Source organism: Orycteropus afer, unplaced genomic scaffold, assembly GCF_000298275.1.
Source record: "Orycteropus afer afer isolate SDZICR_OR568_19922 unplaced genomic scaffold, OryAfe1.0 scaffold00262, whole genome shotgun sequence".
Lineage (NCBI taxonomy): Eukaryota > Metazoa > Chordata > Mammalia > Tubulidentata > Orycteropodidae > Orycteropus > Orycteropus afer.
The window spans coordinates 1,717,893-1,726,883 of NW_006921849.1; the positions used below are offsets into that span (position 1 = coordinate 1,717,893).

At 41.4% G+C, this 8,991-nt stretch overlaps 1 protein-coding gene across 1 annotated transcript in view; it reads left to right on the forward strand.

Moving 5' to 3' along the window:
* LDB2 (LIM domain binding 2) overlaps positions 1–8,991 on the forward strand; it is a 628,524-nt gene that overhangs the window by 612,427 nt on the left and 7,106 nt on the right. Inside the window, exon 7 of the mRNA XM_042782210.1 lies at positions 2,335–2,492. Within this exon, the coding sequence (XP_042638144.1) occupies positions 2,335–2,492 (158 nt within the window). The remainder of the gene's footprint in view (positions 1–2,334; positions 2,493–8,991) is intronic.

The following is an 8,991-nucleotide window of genomic DNA, read 5'->3' on the forward strand; positions in this document are numbered from 1 at the left end:
CACTGGGGACGTGTGCATATCTTGTCATCTCTATTACCCTGGCTGAAGTCCAGAATATGGAAACCAACTTCAGTGGTGTTTATCAGAATGAGGTCATGGTGTGGTTTTGAGTAAGTGCTCGGTTACTAACTGAAAGGTCGGAGGTTTGAGTCCATCCAGAGACACCTCAGAAGAAAGACCTGGTGACCTACCTCGAAAAAATCAGCTACTGAAAACTCTGTGGACACAGTTCTCTTCAAACATATGGGGGGTCACCATGAGTGAGAATTGACTTGATGGTAACTGAGTTTTGGGGTGTTTTGTCTTGTTTATGGTTTTGAGAAAGCATATTCAGGCCTTTGCCTCCAGACCCAGTGAAACCGAAGGGCTTTACCTCCAGGCCCAGTGAAAGAGAAGGGGCAGAGCCTGGGGGCCTGTGGTTTTAATAAGCACCCCATTCTGTCTGCTGGAACTCTTCTTTAGACTCCTCTTTGAGGCACATTGGCATAGAAAGATGCTCCGATCTTTCTAAGAATCAGTCCTGCAGTATACCCGCTCATCTAAGCCCAGCCTGGGAACACAGATAAAAGGCAACGAGTTCATGGTCTAGTGGAGCAGACAGAGCTGGAAGCAGATGGTTTCAGTGTGAATAAGTCAGTCACAGAGCAAAAGGGCTGGACATTCTGGGGGAACTATAAAGGAGGCATCCAACTCAGCCTAGGTGGGGAGAAGGGCACCAGTAGGGCAGGGAACCTGGGCAGAAGAACCAGTAGTCAACCATGGGTGGGCCTTAGCTGGGAAGAAGGGAGGGAGATTGCAGGTGGAGGGGGCCCCTGGACAAAGGCCTCTTTTGGGAGGTGCTCAAGGTGAGGGCTGGCCAAAGGGAAGAGGGTAACAAGGAAACTGGAGACAGCACATCTGCCTTTTGCAATTAAATGGCTTTATTTTTCCACCTGGGAAGGTGTGCTGCCAATATTTGTATCACTGTCATTGCAACAGCACAGGAGCCCTGGGGGTGCAGTGGTTAAGTCTCCGCTGCTAACCAGAACATCAACAGTTCAAACCCATCCACTGCTCCACGTGAGAAGGATGTAGCAGTCTGCTCCTATGAAGGTTACAGCCTTGGAAACCCTACCGGGGAGTTTTACTCTATCCTATAGGGTACAGTGCCTAAGGCATTTGACTGCTAACAGAAGGTCAGCAGTTCAAACCCACCAGTCACTCTGCTGGGCAGTCTATGTCAGTAAAGACATACTGCCTAGGAAACCCAAAGGGAGTCACTGTGAGTAGGAATCAACTCGATGTAGTGAGTTTGGTTTTGGTTTTTGGTTATAAGGTCACTATGGGGCGGAATTGACTAAACCGCTCACAGCAACCACAGCTGTGCCAGCAGTTACTGTAGTATTCCATACTGTGCTCCTCATCTTCTCGGATACAGGGCTGTCAGTGAACAGGTATTCTGATAGGCGGCCACCGAAGGAGGAATTTAGAAAAGTCCAAGGCAGTCCTGAAAAGGTTTACCTTCTTCTTTCTGAAATTAATCTTCCTTATAAGATATCTTGGACCAAAATAAAGTGGAAAAATCTAACCAAAGGAGGGAACAAGGTGTGTGTAGAGTCACAGGAAAGCCCCCCACACCACACAAAAAGGGCATATGTTGTTTACACTTGTGACATGTGCAAACTACAAATAAGTGTGAGAATAAAATCAAGTATGTCTCACCACCGGCCTTTATGAGAATTAGGATCAAAAGGTACCTGTTCTCCAAAGTTGAAAAGATAGATCTTAATGCTAGGTCATCTGCACATGGCAGCACTGTAACTGCAGCATGTGGTTACATAGACAGGAGCCACAGCCAGAAACCAGGGCAGAAACAGAGCAGGCTACACTCCTTGGAACCGGAAAAAGCATCTGGACAGAAAGTGGCATGTGTATGTGTGTGAATGCATGTGTGTGAGAAGTGTGAATGCAGGTATATGCATGTGTGTGTGTGTGTGCATGAATGTGTGTGAATGCATGTGTGTGAAGTGTGAATGCATGTGTGTGTGAATGCATGTGTGCATATGTGTGTGTGCCTGCATGTGTGTGAATTCATGTATGCTTATATGTGTGTGCCTGTATGTGTGTGCACATGTGTGTGAATGCATGTGTGTGTATATATAAATCACATTCTGGCATAATGTCACATTATAAATTATACTAAATTAAGTGGATATAATCAAATGTTGGTAATATTTCTTTTCCTGCAAACTTGTATAGGGAAAATCTAAAACAAGGGGGGAAAAGAACAGTGCCCTTCAGCTTTCTAATCGATTCCAGCTGTTAACATTATTTATTACAGTTAATATTATCAAGTCATGAAACACCAATATCTTTGAACTCCTTGCAGTTGTGTGTAATACTGGAGCCAATGCAGGAACTGATGTCAAGACATAAAACCTACAACCTCAGTCCACGTGACTGCCTGAAGACCTGCTTGTTCCAGAAGTGGCAGCGGATGGTGGCACCCCCAGGTACACTCTCATTCCTCACACTCCTTAGAATGCATCTTCTTTGGGGGATGAAGTGATATGAAAAAGGAGGTGATCATTCATTTGTCAGGAAAAATAGCTCATAGGGGATATTCTGACCATGATTTGGGACTTAGAGACCTTGAATTTGTGAAGCACAAACACGCTTAAGGATCATCTAGCACTGTTTCCACACTTGCCAGATCAAGAACTGGAACCCAGGGTAGTAAAAGGACTCATTCAAGGTTCCCAAGCAGGTCATTGGCAAAGCCTAGATGGGAACGAGTATCTCCTGTCTCCCAGTCTCGTGGTGGTGTTCCACTACACCAAACAGCTGACTTTTCATGGCCTAGTATTGTTGTTGTTTAGCTTGGTTTTTAATGATAGGAATAATAAAAAGGAGCGAAGAGAGGGAAGGAGGGAGGGAGAAAGGAAGGAAAGAAAAATGAAAAGCAAGGAGGGTGGGAGGGAGGGAGGAAGGGAATGAAAGAAGGAGGGAGTGAGAGAGGGAGGGAGTGAGAGAGGGAGGGAGGAAGAAGAGAAAAGAAGGGAGGAGGGAGGGAGGAAGGGAACACAGGAAAAATGGGAAGAGAGAAGGAGGGAGGAAAGAAGGGAATGAGGGAAGGAGGAAAAAATAAAATAAACTTTGCTCTACTTTTTAAGATATTTCATATCAAAAGGTGCTGTGATCGTGAAGAGAATACATGAAAGAGCCCGTTCCCTACTCCCCTCGAATGCAGTTTAGATCCTGTCCTCTCCTGCTGGGGTTCTGAAATTACTGCTTCAAGTCATCATTAATTGTCTTTCTATCTCATACATTTCCACTCCCAGGCGTGTGCCGAGCCTCATTGATCATAAAAGCAAAACGTATCCATTCGCTAAAAATTATTTTTATAAAGAGTAATTATTAACATGAGGCACATAGCTTTCTGAATCACAAAATATAATGGTCACCTTCCGCTGGTAATTGGCCTGGGGTTTTATGTAAATCAAATACAGCTGATTTAACCAAGTACATATTTAGAAAGCTCAGAATGGAAGCTTTATTTCACATGGAATAGTTGCATCCCTGTCTTAGGGGGAATTTCAAGCTTTTAGAACATTATTTTTCAAATACATTAAATGTGCTTAAATTGGTCCTATTTTCCCTTTCAATATCAATAAGCCTTTGTGGAGAAAAAAAATGCTCCATTCACTCCACAAATACTTCACGCACCTATATTTTCCTATATATGCATGTATAATCCATCAACGATTTGTTAATTCACTTATCCATTCACCTATTATTTCTTGAGCCCCTACTAGGTGTCAGGCACTGTTCTAGCTACTGGGTGTGGTGAGAATGAAACCGTCAAGAATCACAGGCCCCAAGTATCTCCCATTCATCTTACTGAATCTTCACAGCCTTGTAAAATACTGACCATTAGCCTCATTTCATATAGTAGGTCCTTAGCCTTAAAGAAGAAATTTACCAAGACTGGGCTCATAGTTAGTAATTGAAGGAGGTACATATAACAGCCGGTTGTTTTTCTTCCCAAACTCCATGCCTTTCCATTGCAGCTTCCTGCCACTAGTGGAAATAATTCCTGCAGTTTTGTATAAACCCATTGCTGTCAAGTCAATTCTCATGATCCCCAATTCCATGATTAATGTACAAATACAAAAACCGTAGCAGATTTCTTTCTTTCTTTCTTTCTTTTTTTTTTTTAGGTCTAAGGAAGAAGGTGCTCAGGGCAGATGTGGGTATTTGCTTAACTTTAGAATGTCAAGTGCAACTTCATGAACTGATATAATTCTCATTCCTACCCACTTCACCTTCAGAATGAATGCCCAAAACTCTCTGTCAAAACACATGTACTCATAGGACAACAGAACAAAAGGCTGCCCAGTCCTGCACCAGCCTCATAGTCCCTCCTATACCTGAGCCCATTGTTGCAGCCACTGTGTCAGTCCATCTCACTGAGGGTCTTCCCCTTTTTCATTGACCCTCCACTTTAATAAGTATAATATTCTTCTCCTGAGAATGGTCCCTTCTGACAATATGACCAAAGTAGGTGAGACTAAGTCTGGACGTTTTTGCTGCACTTCTTCCAGGATGGGTTTGTTAGGAACATTCTAACTACACTTCTTCCAGGACGGGTTTGTTAGTTCTTCTAGAAGGCCATGGTACTTTCAGTATTCTTCGCCAACACCACAACTGAAAAGCATCGACTCTTCTTCAGTATTCCTTATTCATTGTCCAGGTTTCACATGCATATGAGGCAACTGAAAATGCCATGCCTTGGGTTAGGTGCACCTTAGTCTCAAAAGAGCTATCTTTACTCTTCAGCACTCTAAAGAGTTCTTTTGCAGAAGATTTGCCAAAAACAATACGTCGTCTGATTCCTTGACTGCTGCTTCCATTGGTGTTGATTGTGGAACCAAGTAGAACCAAGTAGCAGTGAAACACTCTTTGATTAATACTTACTAGCTACATAAATTTTGTCAAGTTACTAAACTTTTCTTCACCTTAGTTTTCTTAGCTATAAAATAAAGATTAAAGTAATAGTAATTAATTAATAAGATTGTCATGAAAATAAAACACTTAATACATTTTTAAAACGTTAAGAATAGTCCCTGGCACAAAGTAAGCCTCGCTCAATATATATTAAATAAATAAATAATGAATAATAATAAATAAATAATATGCCCCTTACCACACAACAGTGGGTCTCTGTATTTTCATTAAGGCTTTGTCCCATCCTTCAGGTCCAAAATGTGTCTTTCAATTTCTGAACAAGCTTTTACCAGCTTTAACTCTCCTCTAGTAATATGCCTGGGGCTCAAGGGCCACTTTACACTTCTCTATTTTAAGTCCGGGCCCCAAGGTAGGCAGATGCAGAGGGGTTAGGAACAAGTAAAGGACACAGACTTGTCTGTCAGTTTGTCATCCTGTGGTGGCTTATGTGTTGCTGTAAGGCTGGAGGCTGTGCCATTGGTGTTGCAAAATGCCAGGAGGGTTACCCATAGTGGATAGGTTTCAGTGGACCTTCTAGGCTAAGACAGACTCAGAGGAAGGAAGAGGCCATCTACTTCTCAAACAATTGGCCAGTGAAAACCTCATGAATAGCAGTGAAACACTGTCTGATATATTACTGGAAAACTTTATGAATAGCCCTGAAACATTGTCCAATACAGAAGATGAGCCCATCAGGTCAGAAGGCACTCAAAATTTGACTAAGGAAGAGCTGACTCCTCAGAGTAGAGATGACCTTAACGATATGGACTGAGTAAAGCCTTCGGGACCTCCATTGGCTGATGTGGCATGACTCAAAATTAGTAGAAACAGATGCAAACATCCATTAACAATTGGAACATGGAATGTATGAAGTATGAATTTAGGAAAATTGAAAGTTGTCTAAAATGAAATGGAACTCAAAAAGATCAATATTCTAGGTATTAATGAGCTGAAATGGACTGGTTTTGGCCATTTTGAATCAGACAACCATACGATCTACTATTCCAGGAATGACAAATTGAAGAGGAATGGTGTGGCATTCATAGTCACAAAGACTGTTTCAAGATCTCTCCTGAAGTACAGTGCTGTCAGTGGTAGGATAATATCCATCTGCCTAAAAGGAAGACCAGTTAATACTACTATTATTCAAATCTTTGCACCAAACACCAAAGCCAAAGATGAGGAAATTGAAGATTTCTACCAACTTCTGCAGTCTGAAATTGACCAAACGTGCAATCAAGATGTGTTGATTATCACTGATGACTGGAATACAAAAGTTGGAAACAAAGAAGAGTTACTGAAAGCTTGAAAATATGGCCTTGGAGACAGAAATAACAATGGAGATCACATGATAGAATTTTGCAAGACCAATAACTTATTCATTGCAAATACCTTTTTCAACAACAGAAGTGACGACTATACACATGGACTTCATCAGATGGAACACACAGGAATCAGATAGACTGTATCTGTGCCAACAGGTGATGGAGAAGTTCAATATATTTGGGCAAAACAAGGCCAGAAGCTGACTGTGAAACAGACCATCAACTTCTCAATTAAAACAAGTCCATAGGAGACAATATATGACCTTGATAATGTCCTTCCTGAATTTAGAGAACATCTAAAGAATAGATTTGATGCATTGAGCACCAATGACCAAAAACCAAAGGAATTGTGGGATGACATTAAGAACATCACATCATCCATGAAGAAAGCAAGAGGTCATTAAAAAGACAGGAAAGGAAGAAAAGACCAAAATGGATGTCAGAAGAGACTCTGAAACTTGCCCTTGAATGGAGAGTAGCTAAAGAAAATGGAAGAAATGACAAGATAAAAGAGCTGAACAGAAGATTTCAAAGAGCAGTTTGAGCAGACAAAGCCAATTACTATAATGAAATGTGCAAAGAACTGGAGTTAGAAAACTAAAAGGGAAGAATACACTCAGCATTTCTCAAAGTGAAAGAACTGAGGAAAAAAATTAAGCCCGAGTTGCAATATTGAAAGATTCCAAGGGCAAAATATTGAATGATGCAGGAAACATCAAAATAAGATGGAAGGAATACACAGAGTCACTGTACCAAAAGGAATTGGTCAACATTCACCCATTTCAGGAGGTGGAATATGATCAGGAACCAATGGTATTGAAAGAAGGAGTCAAAGCTGCACTGAAGGAACTAGTGAAGAATAAGGCTCCAGGAATTGACTGAATACCCATTTGGATGTTTCAACAAATGGACGCCACGCTGGAGCACTCACTTGGCTATGCCAAGAGATTTGGAAGACAGCTACCTGGCCAACTGACTGGAAGAGATCCATATTTGTACCTATTCCAAAGATAGGTGATCCCACAGAATGTGGAAATTATTGAACAATATCATTAATATCACATGCAAGTAAAATCTTACTGAAGATAACTCAAAAATTGTTCCAATAGTATATTGACAGAGAGCTTCCAGAAATGCAAAGTGGATTCAGAATAGGATGTGGAATGAGGGATATCATTGCTGATGTCAGATGGATCTTAGCTGAAAGCAAATACAAGAAAGATGTTTACTTATGTTTTATTGACTATGCAAAAGCATTCAATTGTGTGGATCATAACAAATTATGGGTAACATTGAGAAGAATGGAAATTCCAGAACACTTGATTGTACTCATGAGGAGTCTGTATTCAGATCAAGAGGCTGTTGTTTGAACAGAACAAGGGGATACTGCATGGTTCAAAATCAAGAAGGGAGTGTGTCAAGGCTGTATCCTTTCACCATGCTTATTCAACTTGTATGCTGAGAAAATAATCCAAAAGTTGGATTATATGAAGAAGGACATGGCATTAGGATTGGAGGAAGACTCATTAACAACCTGCAATACATAGATGACACACTTCTGCTTGCTGAAAGTGAGGATGACTTGAAGCACTTACTGATGAAGATTAAAGACAACAGTCTGCAGCATGGATTACATGTCAATATAAAGAAAACAAAACTCCTCACAACTGGTCCAATAAACAGCTTCCCAGTAAATGGAGAAAAGATTGAAGTTGTCAAAGACTTCATATTCCTTGGTTCTACAATCAACACCAATGGAAGCAGCGATCAAGACATCAGATGACATATTGTGTTGGGCAAATCAGCTGCAAAAGACCTCTTTAAAGTGGTGAAGAGCAAAGAGGTCTCCTTGAAGACTAAGGTGTGCCTAACCCAACCCATGGTATTTTAAACAGCCTCTTATGCATGTGAAAGCTGGACAGTGAATAACAAAGACCAAAGAAGAAGAAGAGTTGATGCTTTTGAGTTGTGATGTTGGAGAAGAATGCTAAGAGTACCATGGTCTGCTAAAAGGACTAACAAGTCTGTCCTGGAGGAAGTGCAGCCAGAATGCTCCTTGGAAGTAATGATGGCCAGACTTCGTCTCACCTACTTTGGTCATGTTATAAGAAAGAACCATTCCTTGGAGAAGGATATCATGCTTAAAGGGGAGGGTTAACAAAGAAGGGGAAGGCCCTCAACAAGATGGATAGACACAGTGGCTTCAGTGATGGGCTCAGGTGTAGCAAGGATCATGAGGCTGGCACAGGAACAGGCAGTGTTTTGTTCTGCTGTGCATAGGTCTGCTATGATTTGGAAATGACTCAAAGGCACCTAACAACAACAGGAATATGCTGACTACCATACGTCCTTTGCAGCTATTTTGAAATTAGTGGCACTTTTTACTCCAGGGTCAGATCATCAGTATTTCTACTGAGTTTGGGAATCCCTAAGCTCCACATTCACAGCTCATAGAACAGATGCTTCCTCTGCTTTTCACTTGAGCATTTCAAGGCATAATAGAGCAACATTGCATTATGACAGTTAACGAGTAGTGTAAAGTGTGCAGTAGATGCCACTATTATACACTGGTTCACTAACTTAACTGCACAGACTTTATACTTGTGTATCACCTTAGAAGGAGCTCTGGGAGCATAGTGCCTAAGGCATTTGACTGCTAACCAGAAGGTTGGCAGTTCAA